The sequence below is a fragment of the Leucopleurus acutus genome, assembly GCF_964270905.1.
Source record: "Leucopleurus acutus genome assembly, chromosome: 7".
Lineage (NCBI taxonomy): Eukaryota > Metazoa > Chordata > Mammalia > Artiodactyla > Delphinidae > Leucopleurus > Leucopleurus acutus.
The window spans coordinates 7,489,173-7,506,075 of record NC_139150.1 but is presented as its reverse complement, the minus strand read 5'-3'; the positions used below and the strand labels follow the sequence as shown (position 1 = coordinate 7,506,075).

At 50.3% G+C, this 16,903-nt stretch overlaps 1 protein-coding gene across 6 annotated transcripts in view; it reads left to right on the top strand.

Moving 5' to 3' along the window:
* Window positions 1–1,385: 1,385 nt before the first annotated feature.
* Window positions 1,386–16,903, top strand: part of ODF2 (outer dense fiber of sperm tails 2) — a gene marked incomplete at its 5' end in the record, with an annotated part of 30,656 nt that continues 15,138 nt past the window's right edge. The window contains 9 exons of one of the 6 annotated variants that reach the window (XM_082842010.1): window positions 1,464–1,549; window positions 2,683–2,822; window positions 4,197–4,287; window positions 5,136–5,252; window positions 5,529–5,654; window positions 12,142–12,312; window positions 13,235–13,395; window positions 14,180–14,309; window positions 14,870–15,001. In XM_082842010.1, coding sequence (XP_082698136.1) covers window positions 2,791–2,822; window positions 4,197–4,287; window positions 5,136–5,252; window positions 5,529–5,654; window positions 12,142–12,312; window positions 13,235–13,395; window positions 14,180–14,309; window positions 14,870–15,001 — 960 coding nt within the window. Of the gene's footprint in view, window positions 1,550–2,682; window positions 2,823–4,196; window positions 4,288–5,098; window positions 5,253–5,528; window positions 5,655–12,141; window positions 12,313–13,234; window positions 13,396–14,179; window positions 14,310–14,869; window positions 15,002–16,903 lie in introns of those variants that run through there. The other 5 variants (XM_082842012.1, XM_082842009.1, XM_082842008.1 and 2 more) reach the window with 5 other exon arrangements.

Genomic DNA, 16,903 nt, shown 5'->3' with positions numbered 1-16,903 from the left:
CCTGGTGGCGCAGTGGTTCAGAATCCGCCTGCCAATGCAGGGGACACGGGTTCGAGCCCTGGTCCGGGAAGATCCCACATGCCGCGGAGCATCTAAGCCCGTGCGCCACAACTACTGAGCCTGCACTCTACAACCCACGAGCCACAACTACTGAAGCCTTTGCGCCTCGAGCCCGTGCTCCGCAACAAGAGAAGCCACTGCAATGAGAAGCCCGCGCACCACAACGAAGAGCAGCCCCCACTCACCGCAACTAGAGAAAGCCTGCGCACAGCAACAAAGACCCAACTCAGCCAAAAATACATAAATAAATAGATAGATAAATAAAAAGCCAACGTGGGGAGGAGGAGGGGGTCCAGGGATAAATTAAACCATTGCTGGGCAGTGGTGAGGGCTCAGCTGAGGGTGGAGGAAATGATTTGTGCATTTGATCTTTGCAGAGACTCTGGTGGTTGGATTACAATAAGGATTGGGGATCCATCATTTCTTCAACAGGGAGAAAATGAACGGGGCAAGGGAGTGGAGGGCTCCCTAACACTGAGGAATGAACGCCATAAGCATTAGACAGTAGGCGGGAAGGCAAAAGAATGAGTTCTGTTTGGAGAGGGGGGAGCTGGAACTTAAGATTTCAGGTGGACCAGTTGTGTGACCCTGGGAGTACATGGCTGAGGTGGAGAGAAGGTCATGGAGATGAGGATGTCAAGGAACTGAGGCCAGGATGGCCCTGAGGATGTTAAAGTCTCCCAGAATCCAGGGCGGCTGCGTGAGCCACGTGACAGCCCCCCATGATTGGCTGACAGTGAAGCATAGTTGAGAAGATGGAGACTCAGCAAGAACTTCAACGGAGTAGGTGTGTACACACAGCAGCATACAGTGTGCAGGAGGGCACTGAGGAGCAAGAGGAACGCGGACCCTTCCTCTCCCCTGGACAAAGACAGGCGATGTGGGAGGGGGAGAGAGTCTCGGTGGTGTGCAGAAGCGGGCTCCATCTCTGCACCAACAGGGGAGGAGAGACAGGGCTGTATTTCCAGAAGCAGCGTGCAGCTCCGGACAGTAACATGTTTCCTGACCCCTGAGCCCAGTGGCCTAATATGAATCAGAGGGAGTAGGCTAGAAGTTGGGCGCTCCTCTGAGTTTGGGGAACCGATGAGGGTTGAAGGCAGGGTAAAAATGGCGGAGGGGGGAAAGCTCGTCTTGACCGGTGAGGCAAGCCCGGGCGACGCAAGCCCGGGCCAGGCCCGTCAGTGGCGTCGCGCGTCTCCCTGGCGACGCTACGCGTGGCCCGGAAGGGGGTGGAGCTTCTGGTGGGGCGGGGCATCTCTGTGACGCCAGGGGCTGGGCCTAAATGGCGACACCCGAGAGGCTCCCGGGGGGGTTTGAACTGGCCAATGGGCGACCTGCCGATCGCTTGTCGGAAAAGGAGGAGAAAGCGGGGAGGAGTCGCTACCAGAGCTGGATTGAATCCGCCGCTGCGTCTCCATGGCAAGACCCTGGCCTCTGACTTCAACGACTTCATAAGGAGGCGTTTCTGGGCGCAGCCGTGTCGCTTCTGGTGAGAGGCCGCCGGCAGGCGGGAGCCAGGGCGCTCCGGGGCGTTCCGCGGCCGCCGCCGGGCCTGGTCCCCACGGGCGGGGTGGCCCCCGCCGAGGTCGCCGGGTCCCGCTGCCCCGCCGGGCCGCCCCCGCCGGCACCGTCCGGCGCGCTCGTCCAGTTCCCGTCAGAATCTCGCCCCCCGCCCCGCCCACCGGCGCGGGCCTTCTCCTCCTCCCGCTAACGGGCGGGCCTTTCCTCACCTGGCCACCGGCAGGGTTCTGCTCCCTCCAGGCTTCGGCCTTCTCTCTATGGGCAGAAACTGGTCCCCTCCTGCCCGCTGGTGGGTGGTCGTCCCTTCTTTCCGCCGACAGAGACTGGCCCCGCGCCCTCTTGCCCGCCGGTGGGCGTCGCCCCGTCCGCCTCGCCCTCCCTGAGGGCCTCGGCCCGGCAGTTATTTGACGGCTTCTCGTAGGCAGCGCAGTCCCCGGGGACCGCCTCCGGGGCGCCCTACCCCGTTGGGTGGGTTCACCTGTCCAGCGGGCCTCCCGGTTCTCCCGCCGCGCTCCCTGCACGACCCGACGTCGAACCCGCTCTAACTCGGATACTAAATCTCAGCGGCCGCTGCTTCGCCCTGGAGGATTTTCCCTCTGCCGTCGGGGCACCCACTCGCTGCTTAGCGCCCCTTTCCCCCTGCAGCCTCCGCTCCTTCCTCCTTCAAATACTATTGGTCTTCTCGGGTGTCTATTTTGCCGGGAACGCCCTTCTCCTAGGAGACAGTTGCCCTGGCTCCGCCCCGACTATCCCTCCGCTCCCTACGCCGGTTCCGGCCCTTTGGGGCCCACTTGGAGCCTAGCGGTTATCTCCTGCCCTCTTCGCACGCGAGCCAGCATCTCAGGTTTTCCCCCTGGTGGCCACCCACCTTCCCTCCCGCGTGGGGCCTGGGTGTGGTGGTCCTTTACTTCGAAGTTCCGCCCCCTGGCCCTCCCTGGGGAGGGGAGCTCTCACCGCCCCGCCCACCGGGTCGCTCAGCCTCTCCTATCTCCCCCCACTTTGGCAGGACAGTCAGTTGCTGTGCGACTTGGACAGCAGAGGAGCACCTCCCAAGTTTTCATCCAACTGTCACCCCCAAAGCTTACACTCTCCTCCCCTCAGGACGTTTGATGCCCGGCCCCTGAGATTCTCACTGACACGCCCCTCTGGGTCCCCCTGAGCAGAGCCTGCTGACCCAATTGCCCACCTTTGCGGCTTTGATGCCTAACCATGTCTGCGTCATCCTCAGGCGGCTCCCCCAGGTACTGCCATTGTGGGGGGCGCCTCCGCCATAGGGCAGGGAAAAGCGGGCAGGGGCTCCCAGGCCAGGCTCACTGGAGGATTCTCTTTTCAGCTCTCTGTTCTGTGTACTGAAAGCCTGGACCAAAACATTTAAAAATAATTTTTAAGAGGAAAGAGGAAAATGCACGCATGTAATCCCAGTTCTGCCTCCCTCTGGCCCTCCCTCCTCAGGTGCCCCAGTTCCTGGTAGCAAATAGGATCACCATCGTTGTCATTGGAGTACTAGGTTCAGATCCTTTTTGAAAGAAGGTTAGGTGTAAATAAATAACAACCACGTAAGAGGTGGACGCGGCAGTTAGTCAGATGTTGGTGGAATCCAGGTAGTTTGATGGAAAACCCGCTGAGGGTGAGAGCTTTCCCAAATCTATTGGCTTCAAGTAAACAGAAATGTTCTAAGTGAGGAGGGAAAAAAAAAACCCATCTGCACAGATTTGGTATTCCTTGGCTAAATGATTAGTAAGACTCAAAAAATTTTTTTCTTTTATATCAAGGTGTGATATACATACAGCAAAATGTATGCTAAAGTGCTAAAGAATTTTTATGTTGCATTATTTTTTCCAAAATAATGGAGGGCGAGGGCAAGGTCATATTTTGGGGGCTGTCATCAGGCAGTGGGATGGATCAAATGTACTTTCCAAGTCCCTTCCCGTCCTGGAATTCTTGGATTGACTGCTGCGAGATTTTGGAGATTAAACTTTTGCTTTATTTGCAGATTTGGTGATGGGGCTGTTTATGTATAAGATGAATTACACGTGGTATTAAAAAAAAATCCGTAAAAGCAAAAATAACCCTGCCTCTTAGGGGCTTAACGGGTAGCAAATGGAATATTTTGGGAAATGGTCATTTTTCATCCTCTTATTTGAATATTTGACTATTAATTTTATGAAACTGAGTCACAGAGACCTTGTTCCTGAGCTTATGCCTCTGTCTTTTCATGGCAGTCATTCACTGAGCATTGTTCCAGCCAGTGTCCTGGGCACTTTCGCCCTTGGCCAGACTAACATGTTGGCTGTTGCCCACATGCTGCCTGCTTTTTTTGTCTCCTGACAGACAGGATGACAGCTGGGCTTTTCAGTAAAAGGTCACAATACGTGTGATGCGATGGCAGGTTAAAAGGCCAGCCCTGCGAATGCCCATCACCCCCTGCTTCCATCCCCCTGCCAGGCACACCATGAGAGCTTGGTGCTTGTGTACAGGGAGCCAAATGATTCCACACTGGTTCTCCTAGCCGTGGACTTGTTAGACACCATATGTAGTATATAACTTCGGGAGATCTAAGAAATAGAAGAGCCCTAGTTTTCTGCTTATAATCTGCTTCTTATGCCTGGGTACAGGTTTCCATCGTGTGAGAAGAACAGAGTAACAAGTCTCAAGCAGAAAAAGGTCTTGAGGACACCTTGTGGCTCACCCAGTGTGACTGTGACGGTAGGTGACATGCGCGCGGAGCAGCCCCGTGGTCTGTGGCCCCGCCAGAAGAAACGCTTCTGCTGGTAGCCCGGTGGCCAGGTGCTCTGTCAGGTGCCTTCATGCATAGCCTGCTGATTGATTGGATTTGGTTTTGCCGGTGGCAAGGCTGCCGGGTGTGAGGAGGTTGTGTTAGCCTAATCCTTCCAGACAAACTTCAAAAATCTGAAAACAGAATTTCCAAAAAAAAAGGAAAAAAGAAAAAAGTAAAAAAAAAAAGAATGGGGATTGACAGGAGCTGGTGGTAGGCGAGGGGTATGTGTTCAGCCCTGCTTAAGTGGCCTTTAGAATCCATACAACCTTCTCATCTCGGCATTTCCTCCAGCTTTCTGTCTTCACCGTCTTTTAGCTACCTGCTGCTTGAAGTATTTTGCACCGTAACCGTTCTGTGCGTGCTAATCTGCATGCCCCATTCAGATTCCGGTGTAGGAGGACTCACCTGCTTTCCATCTGTGCTGCGCTGAATCTCAGGAGGAGCTGTGCATTCCAGCAGGCTCGGAAAGAGATGCAGCTCTGAGGACCCCGGGGCCTGGGTTTGGGCTCTTTTGTAGAACTTGTGGGTCTCACAGACCCTTCTCTTGAACGGACCTGCATCTCCCCTGTGGTCTTCAGCTGGGATCTCTGCAGGAGCCTGCTGAATGGCACGCCCGCCTTGCTTCCTGCCCGCATGCCAGTAGTGCTGGTTGCTGTCCTGCTCGCTTGGTGGCTAGGCTTTCAGTGGCCCCCAGAGGCTGTGAGCTCGGTTTTTCACGCCCAGTTTACTCATCCACAGATCAACCTTTTTTGTGTTGTCCTCCCCCACCTGCCAGAAGCGAACCATGAAGGACCGCTCTTCAACTCCCCCCTTACATGTTCACGTGGATGAGAACACCCCTGTCCATGTCCACATAAAAAAACTCCCGAAAGCATCAGCGACCAACAGCCAGGTAGGAGCATGCCAGGGGGGCAAGGCCAAGGCTGTGGAGCAAGGCGACACCTCCCAGCTGGGCCTCCTCACACTTCTAACTCCAGAGATTTGAGAGACAGACACATTCGCTTTCAGAGCTCAGTTGCCTGGTTGGAAGGTAGGACGGTCACCTGGAAGTGGCAGCAGTAGCCTTAGTCAGAAGCGGCTCCCCAGCAGAGTTGGAAGCAGATGCCACCAGAGTGATGCCACGGCCAGCTGCGTGGGGAAGTGACCCTGGGTTTGTCCCTTTCCACAGAAATCACATAAGCGCGGAATGAAAGGGGACACCGTGAATGTGCGGCGGAGTGTCCGGGTGAAAACCAAGGTACCTTGGATGCCCCCTGGAAAATCATCCACCCGGCATGTGGGATGCAAGTGGGAGGTAGGCTCATTCTCGTTCAGGCTTTTCTTCTCCAATTGGTCAGGTTCTAGCAGGCCTCATACTCTGTATGGTTCAGGGTCGGCGGGAGCTCTCAGAGACATCCCAGTAGGTCCCGCTTACTAAGCGCCTTGCTAAACCCTGAAAGTGTGGGAATCTTCTTGAGTCCTGCCAACACTGCAATGCGGTAGGTCCCGCTCTCCTAAGGTGCAGATGAGGAAACCAAGGCTCAGAGAGGTGAAGTCTCACAGAGAGAGTAGCAGAGGTGGAGTTAGGACTCAGGGGTGTCTCATTCTAGAGGCGGTACTCGTAGGCTCTCTGATTTGTATGTGAGGAGCTACATGTCTTGCCCCACGTAACTTTGCTAGTGCCAAAGCATAATTTTAAAATATATACCAGAACGTACATATCCAAGAAAGCATCTTCACTTTTACGGTCACCCCCATAAGAGACCGTGCACGTATTGCATAGATGTCATCAAAACCACTGGAATAATCTCCTGAGGAATAACTGCCTTCCGTGTGAGTTGCCAAGGTTCCAAGAGAACTGTTGTCTTTTTTTAGCCACACCTCAAAACGTTTTGCTTGTCCATCTATCCATCCGTGCAGTCATTCATGCATTTCTTGCGACACTGCTGCACACTGGGGTTACAGCTGCAAACTGGCAGCTGTGCCTTCCTTACGCTTACGTTCTAGTCAATTGCAGTGAAGAAACTCATTGACAAGACAAGGCCTGTGACTGTGTTTTAGACAAAGATCTTATTATTGAGACAAGTAAAGGGCTTGAGACTACAGTTGGCCCTCTGTATCCACGGGTTCCACATCTGTAGATTCAACCAACCACAGATTTAAGAAAAAAAAAAAAATCCATAAAGTTCCAAAAAGCAAAACTTGAATTTGCTGTGTGCCAGCAACTACTGACAAAGCATTTACATTGAATTAGGTATTATAAATAATCTAGAGCTAATTTAAAGTATACAGGAGGAGGTGCCTAGGTTATGTGCAAATATTACACCATTTTATACAAAGGACTTGAGCATCCTTTGATTTTGATATCCATGAGGGTCCTGGAACCAATCCCTGTGGAGACCAAGGGATGACTATACCTTAAGATGATGATGCCTGATATATATATATATGTATATATATATGTATTTTTTTTTGTGGTACGCGGGCCTCTCACTGCTGTGGCCTCTCCCGTTGTGGAGCACAGGCTCCGGACGCGCATGGCTCACGGGCCCAGCCGCTCCGTGGCATGTGGGATCTTCCCGGACCGGGGCACGAACCCGTGTCCCCTGCATCGGCAGGCGGACTCTCAACAACTGCGCCACCAGGGAAGCCCCTGATCTATTTTGAAAGATTATCTTTCTGAGAACTTATTACTTTTAAAATTAGAAATAATAGTAATTACTCTGAAGTTTAGAGTCATACTTCACTCTCTTGACTCCCTGATTTACCATGTTATCCCTAAGAGACAGAGAGTTTGGTATTCTAGGGAATAAATGAAAAGTGTTCTGACATATCGCTCTATATAAAGTGCAAGGAAGACTGGAATTAAAATGCTTTTTAGATTTTTTTTACTATGTGTACCTCACTAATAATCAGTGAAATGTAAATTAGAAACAACTACATTTTAGATAAAACAAGCTATCATTTTTATTGAATGGAAAAAAGTTGAAAAGATTATGAATATCTTGTGTTGACAAGCATATGGGAGGTATCAACGAATCTTTTTTAGATGGTTTTTTGTTTGTGTTTTTTTTTTTTGGCCGCGCAGCGTGGCATGTGGGATCTTAATTCCCCAACCAGGGATCGAACCTGTGCCCCCTGCAGTGGAAGTGCGGAGTCTTAACCACTGGACCACCAGGGAAGTCCCTGGACAGTTTTTTTTTGTTGTTGTTTAATATATATTTTTTAAATTTATTTGTTTTATTTATTTATTTTTGGTTGTATTGGATCTTTGTTGCGGTACACGGGCTTCTCATTGCAGTGGCTTCTCTTGTTGCAGATCATGGGCTGTAGGCACACAGGCTTCAGTAGTTGTGGCGCACGGGTTTCAGTAGTTGTGGCTCGCGGGCTCTAGAGCACAGGCTCAGTAGTCGTGGCGCACAGGCTTCGTTGCTCCGCGGCATGTGGGATCTTCCTGGACCAGGGCTTGAACCCGTGTGCCCTGCATTGGCAGGCGGATTCTTAACCACTGCGCCACCAGGGAAGTCCCCCTGGACAGTTTTGAGTGGATTGTGAAACCGATTCAGCCGCTCTGCAGGCAGTTTGGCAGCATCCATCCAAACATGGATTCTATAGTTCTACACTTGGGAATTGATGCTAAAAGTCACAGAAGAGTACAGGGATCTGTGTGTGTATCAGGATGTTTACTAAAGCATTGTTTGCAATAGAGAAAAATTAGAAGCAACCTAAATGTCTGTCAGGAGGGTATTGGTTAAATTATGATGCATCCATACAATGGAATGCCATGCAACCACTAGAAGATTGAGGTAGATATTTCTACATGATAATGAAGCACCAAGTGGCACAGCACGGAGAGTTTGGCCCTATTTGTGCAGAAAAGTGCATCTGTGTGTCCATGTGTGTATGGATATGTTTATATGTGCAAACCTGTTTTGGGGAGGAAATATAAGAAGTGGTAAGCAGTGATTACCTCTGGGGTGGGAGGCTTTAATGCTTTATCTTTTCATGGTTTGCTTGAATTTCTTTATAACAAACATACTATATTTTATTTAAAATGCTTTTTTCTTTTCTTTTTTTTTAATGAAGAGACTTAGTAGTTCTCAAATTATATATCAAAGTCATGCCACTGTGGAAATGGACTTCCTGTTGACATGGGTTCTAGGACTATGGTCCCCCCTGGAAAGCTCAGTGCCCCTTCCAGTCCTGGGGCCACAGAATTCTAGAAACGGAGGGGCCCAGAGATGTGACTTACCATCTCTCAAGCAGTAGCTGTCTTTCATGCTGTCCTCTTGGTTCAGCCCCTTTCCATTTTTCAGTGGCCTTCCATGTTCCTGGGAGGCCCCAGCCTGCCCTTACCATTATGGACAAGAGAGAAAAGACCACAGGAGGAAGAGTTTGTGGTGGAGCTGGACATGGACCCCGGAAGCTGCTATGTGCTTGTGGGGATTCATGTTTCTTTTCTTTCTTTTTAAATTAATTAATTAACTAATTTTTGGCTGTGTTGGGTCTTCGTTGCTAAACGTGGGCTTTCTCTAGTTGTGGCGAGCGGGGGCTACTCTTCGTTGTGGTGCATGGGCTTCTCATTGCGGTGACTTCTCTTGTTGCGGAGCACGGGCTCTAGGCACGTGGGCTCAGTAGTTGTGGCTCGCGGGCTCTAGAGCGCAGGCTCAGTAGTTGTGGCGCACGGGCTTAGTTGCTCTGCGGCATGTGGGATCTTCCTGGAGCAGAGCTCGAACCCGTGTCCCCTGCATTGGCAGGCGGATTCTTAACCACTGCGCCACCAGGAAAGTCCCCGTGTTTCATTTTTAAAACCCCTCCTGGTACACAAGATAAGATCTTTGGGAGAAAGCAGGTCTGGGTTTTTTCTCTACCCTATTACTAATTAAGTCATCTATTTTTATGACAGAAAGCTGAAAATACAGAAAACTAGACAATCACTGTAATTCTACTACTCTAATCTGGCTGCTATTAAGTTTTAAAACCTTTTCATTGGAAAGTGCAGGATAGCACATGCATCAGAAGCGTGTTGATGAATTTTTACAAAGACCCAGCTCAAGAAACAACATCACCAGTCCTGTTCTTGTCACTGCCACCCTAAAACTATTAATATTTCGTTACATTTATTATCACTTTTTCCCATGCGGAGTTTTTTTTTCAAATTGTAATCATACTGTCTATACATTTTCCTATTGTCTTTCTTTTATATATTAAAATAACTCTTTCTTATAAAAGCAATGCACAGTCATTGTTGAAAATTAGAAAAAATTAGAAAATCTAAATCAGCATAAGGAAGAAAGTAAAAACCACCACCCTGAGAAGAGACCCATGTAACTTCTAGGTGCAAGACTTCTGGATCTTTTCTTGTGAATAGACGTGTTCTTTTGATTTTTGTAACAATGGGATTATATTTTACTTATTGTTGTAATGTTCTTTTTTCCACATATTTTGACTATATTTATATCGCACATTATTTTTTAAGGCATTATTCCATTGTGTGTACATTTGTGTACTGTTAAGTATTTAACCAATACTATCTTGCTGTACATTTATCTATACCCTAGCCTTGAATTTAAATATTAATTCACATTCTTAGATATTCTTGATAAATTCCTCAAAAATAGAATTGGTGGGACAAAGGGCACATACATTTTTTAAATTGCACCCTATGAGTCCTACTTGTTTGACATAACAGTTTACACCCATATAAAACACTTCCTTTGGGAGGGGGAAGGGTAAGCTGGGATGAAGTGAGAGAGTGGCATGGACTTATATATACTACTGAATGTAAAATAGATAGCTAGTGGGAAGCAGCCGCATAGCACAGGGAGATCAGCTCAGTGCTTTATGACCACCTAGAGGGGTGGGATGGGGAGGGTGGGAGGGAGACGCAAGAGGGAGGAGATATGTACATGTATAGCTGATTCACTTTGTTATAAAGCAGAAACTAACACACCATGGTAAAGCAGTTATACTGCAATAAAGATTTTTAAAAAATTAAAAAAATAAAACACTTCCTTTTATTCCTGATAGCCATCATCTTTCCCTGGAAATTAGCACAGAAGTTTAGCCACCTCAGCTTACGAGAAGGAAAAAACGGTGCAAACAATGAGAAATAGCAATTACTTAATACAATGGAATAAATGTATAGAATGAGAGAGTCAAATTCAATATATCAAAATCCCATGGAGGGACTTACCTGGTGGTGCAGTGGATAAGACTCTGCACTGTCAATGCAGGGGGGCTCGGTTCGATCCCTGGTCAGGGAACTAGATGCCACATGCATGCCGCAACTAAGAGTTCACATGCCACAACTCAGGAGCCTGTGAGCTGCAACTCAGGAGCCTGCCTGCCACAACTAAGGAGCCCGCCTGCTGCACCTAAGACCCGGTGCAACCAAATAAATAAGTTAATTAATTAAAAGACAGTTAAAAAAACAACAACAAAAAAAAACATGGAAACACTTGCCCCCAGATTAGAATATCTTTTTGAAGTCTTGAAAGTATTATACAGCTTTGCATAAACTTCTCTGAGGGGGACATGCATTTTAAAAATTATTTTTTTAAGCTGATGTATTTAGGTAAATATTTTCTAGAAATACCATTTTAACCCTAAATAATTCAGTATGCATTTCTAATAACATTTTCTCCATAACCAAAATAACAGTGATTAGTCCTAAAAACTTCACTTCATTTTTTTTTAAACTTAATTTCTTAATCATATAACATCTGGTTAATATTTAAATTTCTCCACTTGTCCTTAAAATACCTGTTATAGAAGATTTGTTTGCCTTTGCAACTATCCACAATATTCAATGTATTCATACAATATCCAATGTATTCATATTCATTTAAAAGACTTTTGACATATTTCATGTCTACCCTAGGTGTATGAAAATATTTACTGCCCCCAACTTTTGCCAACTTTGGGAATCACAGTTTTTGCCAATTTGTTATATCCTTCATTTTAAACTTGACACTGGGGATGTCCCTGGTGGTGCAGTGGTTAAGAATCGACCTGCCAATTCAGGGAACACGGGTTTGAGCCCCGGTCTGGGAAGATCCAACATGCTGCGGAGCAACTAAGCCCGTGCGCCACAACTACTGAGCCTGCTCTCTAGAGCTTGTGAGCCACAGCTACTGAGCCCGTGTGCCGCAATTGCTGAAGCCCACGCGCCTAGAACCTGTGCTCCACAACAAGAGAAGCCACCGCAATGAGAAGCCCGCGCACCGCAATGAAGAGTAGCCACTGCTCTTCGTTGCGGTGCGCGGGCTTCTCATTGCGGTGGCTTCTCTTGTTGCGGACCACGGGCTGTAGGCGTGCGGGCTTCAGTAGTTGTGTAACACACGCTTTTTATTTCTATGTTAGAAGAGCTTCAGAAACAACATTTAAACAAGGCTAGGGGGCTTCCCTGGTGACGCAGTGGTTGAGGGTCCGCCCGATGCAGGGGACACGGGTTTGTGCCCCGGTCCGGGAGGATCCCACATGCCGCGGAGCGGCTGGGCCCGTGAGCCGTGGCCGCTGAGCCTGCGCATCCGGAGCCTGTGCTCCGCGGCAGGAGAGGCCACAGCAGTGAAAGGCCCGCGTATCGCAAAAAAAAAAAAAGACAAAAAAAAACCAAACAAGGGTAGATAATGAGGCAGTGTTCCACCAAGAAGGTCGGTGTGCCCTTCCCCTTGGGGTCTCTGTGGTTCTGCCCTGTAGCAGTTTTAGCTCTTCCTGCTCAGCAGACAGCCAGGGATGGTGGGACCAATGGTTGCAGTTCTGCCTTATGACTTCATGTGTCTCTCCCTCCTCTACATCAGAATCCACCTCACTGCCTGGAGATCACACCACCATCTTCAGAAAAGCTGGTCTCAGTGATGCGGTTAAGTGACCTCTCTACCGAAGATGACGACTCGGGTCACTGTAAAATGAACCGTTATGATAAGAAGATTGACAGTCTAATGAACGCGGTTGGTTGTCTCAAGTCTGAGGTGAGGGAGGTAGGGGGCTGGGCTGGCCAGTGTCCCGAGGACACTTGGGACTGCCGGGTGAGTTCCTGGTGGACACCTCCTTCCAGCTGCCTCTGCAGGCCTCCCAGGGTTTCAGGTGCCCCTGGGGAGGTAGTCGGGGCAACCTGGGATCCCTTTCCATCAAGCACTTAGCCCAGGCCTGGCCCTGACCTTGCCTAGTGCTCTGTATGGATGGCCTGGTTTGATTTTTTACTACAGTAAACGAAGCCGGTGGTATTATTGTCCCTGTCTTGGAGATGTAGTGACTGGGACACTGGGGCCTCTGTTTTCCATTTTATACAAAAGTTAAAAAAAAAAAACAGAAAACAATGCCCCAAACAGGCAGAGGAAGTTTGTCCCCACTTGCTGGGCTGTGTCTTTGGGTGGGATGTGGCAATGAAATTGGAAACAACCTGGAAGTCCAAGGCCCCCAACTAATAAGTTGGTGGAGCTGCCGTGGAATCCTCGTTGCGGCTGCTGACGGGGCCTGTGTCTTTAGTCCTCCCCTGCGACTGGGGCCCAGGGCCCTCTTGGAGAACTTGCGGCTGGTGGCTGCCTGGCAACAGGCCCGCCTTTCTCCACAACCCGAGGGGCAGGGGCCTTTTTGTGACATCTCTCCTCCCGTGGAGTGCCAGCTGAACAACCGTTTGTATCCTGGCTCTGTCCCCAACCGGAAAGTCACTCAGGCTCCCTTTGCTCCCTTTCCTCAGTGACGAGGAAATGAGAGGAATCGTGTCTGTCCAGAGTCTTTGTGACGATTGACTGAGCTTGCGCCCAAAGGACCTCAGTAGTATGGAGTGCTCAATCGGAGGTGCCCCTTGCTTTGTCCAAAGCAGCGGACCTTGAGATGCGGTGGAGAGGAGCTCCTCCCCTCAGTGGCCCCTGCCTGCATGCCCCTGCACAGGTCAAGACGCAGAAGGGAGAGCGCCAGATGGCCAAAAGATTCCTGGAGGAACGCAAGGAGGAGCTGGAGGAGGTGGCCCAAGAGCTGGCCGAGACCGAGCACGAGAACACGGTGCTGCGGCACAGCATCGAGCGCATCAAGGAGGAGAAGGACTTCACCATGTAAGGCGGCACTGCCCTGGGCACCTTCCCTCTTGCGGGGCTGCCCGAGCACCAGCCTAGCCCGGGTTACAGTGTTCAACAGAGTCACTAACGCACTCATGATTCCCGGTCAGGGAAGAGGGCCCCGCAGAGTTCCGGGGGGAGGGCATCAGGGAGGCCTTTCTGGAAACAACGGGAGTCCGGCAGGATGGCCAGGTGCTAGGCAGGTGAGTGCGGGGGAGGAAAACACGCCAGGTAGGAGGAACATCTTGCAGGAAGGCCCCAGGGCGGGAGGAGTTTGAGACTAAGAAATGAAAAGCGGGGCAGAGCAAGGGGAGAGGGTGGGCCGAGGGGAAGGGGGGCCACGGAGGTTGGCAGGGGCCGGCTCTTGGTGGCCACTTCGGGGTGTTTGCATCGAGGGCGGTTGGGAGCCACAGAAGGGTTTTCGAAGCGGGAAGTGGTGTGACCAGACTTGGCTCCAATGGGGAGAGTGGAGGGGAGGGCTCAAAAGTGGATCTGAAGATGGTAGTTAGGTGGCCATGGCAGTGGCTGGGGAACGAGGTGACACTGATTTCTGTCTGAGAGACAAGCAGGTGGCATAATGTCCCCCGGTGTGGAGGCCCTGCTCTGGTGACCAGGTGTCCTTCCAGAAGGCCACTCGGGCCAGAAGGGCCATCCCTGCCCCCTCCCCCACTGTTCCCTGACCAGGAGATGAGCCTCGCAGGGCATTGTGAGGTGAGCGTCGGAGCTCCAGGTGGGCAGGGGCCTGGGAGGGCTCACAGAGCCCTGTTCTTTCTGGGCCCAGGCTTCAGAAGAAACACCTCCAGCAGGAGAAGGAGTGCCTCATGTCCAAGCTGATGGAGGCTGAAATGGATGGGGCTGCTGCGGCCAAACAAGTCATGGCCCTGAAGGATACCATCGGGAAACTGAAGACGGTAGGTGGCCAGCCCAACCGCCCAGTGCCGGGGCCGGGCCCAGAGCGGGGGCAGCTGCACACCGTGGCAGGGTCTTTCCGCAGTCTTCATGCTGACTTTATGACATCTTCAGGCCAGGGCAGGGCACACTTAACTCCTCGACCCCCACCCCTCTTCTCACTTCTGGGGCCTGACCTTCGAGGCTGACCTTTGGTAGCCAGGGCCTCTGAGATGTCATCGTGGGTCTCCTGGGATCACAGTGAGTCAAGGCACGTGTCTGATTCCTGCCAGTATCAGCCACCAAATGTTGTCGTCCAGGAAGCGCACCTCGTCCAAGAAGCCCGCCCTAACTGCACTCGCCCACACTGAACTCTCCTGCCCTTTTCCCCACCTGGTGTTCTCAGCAGGCTCAGAACCTGCCCATCCTTCCAGGTCTGCCTCCTCCGGGAAGCCTGCCTTTGCCCAGCTCTTCTTGCCTGGGCTGCCTGGCACCAATACCTCTTAAGCTCCCCATGGGGACTCCCTGTGCCAGCTCTTCCCTTCTCCACCCATGCCTGGCAAGACTGCCTGCTGTCTTCCAGGAGAAACAAATGACCTGCACGGACATTAACACCCTAACGAGGCAGAAGGAACTTCTCCTGCAGAAGCTGAGCACATTTGAGGAGACCAACCGCACCCTCCGAGAACTGCTAAGGGAACAGCACTGCAAAGAGGTGAGCTGCGGTCCTAGCCGCACCCCTACCCAGTGCTCACTCGGAGCCGTGGCCCTGTAGCACCGCAGGCTCCTGTCTGTAAAAAGAAAATATTCTTGGTGCCTGCCTGACCTGAGGGGGCCATAGAAAGATTTGCTGAAATCATTCATGTGAAATGCTGGGCATCTGGTAGACGAGTGCTGTCTTCGTTGTTGAAGTGGGCCTGGTGGCACAGGAAGGACCTTGAAAGTCAGAAGAGCAGTGGAGAGTCAGGCAGGGGTTCAGCCCATCCCAGGGGTCATGCGACAAAGCAGGGAGAAGACCAGACCTGAGTTTTGGTGAAGCAGGCGGCTTAATGGCTGGCGGACACATTGTATGGTATCAGTTTGTTTTCTTAAAAGGTGGTCTCTGAAATATATTTTATGTTAGCAAATGACTCTGAAAAGACTGACAGTATGAACAGCTCTCTTCCTGTTTGGTTCTAAACCAAAGGGATACCGAGAGTCTCAAAATGCCCATGCTGGGACTTCCCTGGCGGTCTAGTGGTTAGGACTCGGCGCTTCCACTGCCGTGGGCGCGGGTTCGATCCCTGGCTGGGGAACTAAGATCCTGCAAGCCTCGAGATGCAGTCAAAAAAAAAAAAAACCCCGTCCTGATGAGATATTTTTTTTAGTTTAACTTTTTTAAAAAAACAGTGTCAACTTCCTTTGTTTGTAGTTTAAAAATTAATATTTAAAATAAGTAAAAGTGTACCCACTATCCAGCTTTCCAAACAAAACCTTGTCTACATGGTTAAATCCCTCTTGGTGTCTCCTTTGGCAGTAACCTCATCTTCCCATCAGAGGGAAACTTTATCTGGAATCTGAGAGTTTTTCACGTATATATGTATCCCTAAGAAACATATAGTATTGTTTAGCATGTTTTTAAACTTTACATAAATGATATTGTTCCATATGTTTTCTTCTGAGTTGGCTTTTTTCAATCAATGTTTTTATGAGATCCGTCCATTTTTATCCTTGAAACCTAAGGTAGTTCATTTTCACTGCTCTATTCCATTTTATGACAATACCACAACTTATTTACCCACTCCTCTGTTGATGGAGACAATTTTTGGTTGTTTGCTCTTACAAGTGTTACTTTGCGCATTCGTCTGTACTATCCTGGTGTACTTGAGGGTTTCCAGAATATATTTCTATGAATGTTACTAGTTATAGCTAAATTATTCTCTTAAAATAGTTTTATCTGTTTCATTTCCAGCTCAGTGTTCATGGGTGGGTGATTTTTACCTTTCTGGGCTTCAGTTTTCCCACCTATAAAATGGGAATAGCATCTTCCATGTGGGGTTGTGAGGGACTTAGAAGTGATGTGTGGACGAGGACTGTGCGTACTCCTGGCATGCAGTGGGTACTTGGTAAATGGTGGCTGTCGCTGCTGTTTGTCCTGGGACTGGGGGCGGTGGGGGGGACGGGGCTTCAGAAAACGTCTTCCTACCAGTTTTTTCCCTTTTCACCTTCTTAGCGCCTACAATCCGGGAATCCCGGAATCCCAGAATCTCCAGTTGGAGGTGAAGGGTCAGCTAATTTAAACTCCCACCACAGCAGGCGTTCCAGGTTCTGTACAGGCTCTCGCCTCCTCCCGCCCATGTGGCCCTCAGGACCACAGCCCTGCTGCGGTGCTTACTGGGGAGTACTCAGTGTGCTGGGGGAATGCTCTGGCTCTGGAGTCCTTTGGCTTAGCGCCCAGCTCTGCCATCTCTGGCTGTGTGATCTCAGGCAGCTCACCTCACTTCTCCCAGCCTCGATCTCCTCGTCTGTGAAATGGGGGTGGTGATAGTGCCTGGCTCCTTAGAGCAGGGGATTTGGTGAGATGGTGTGTTAGTTTGTGTAGAGTCCCCTGGAGGCTCAGAGGGCATGGCCTGTCGGG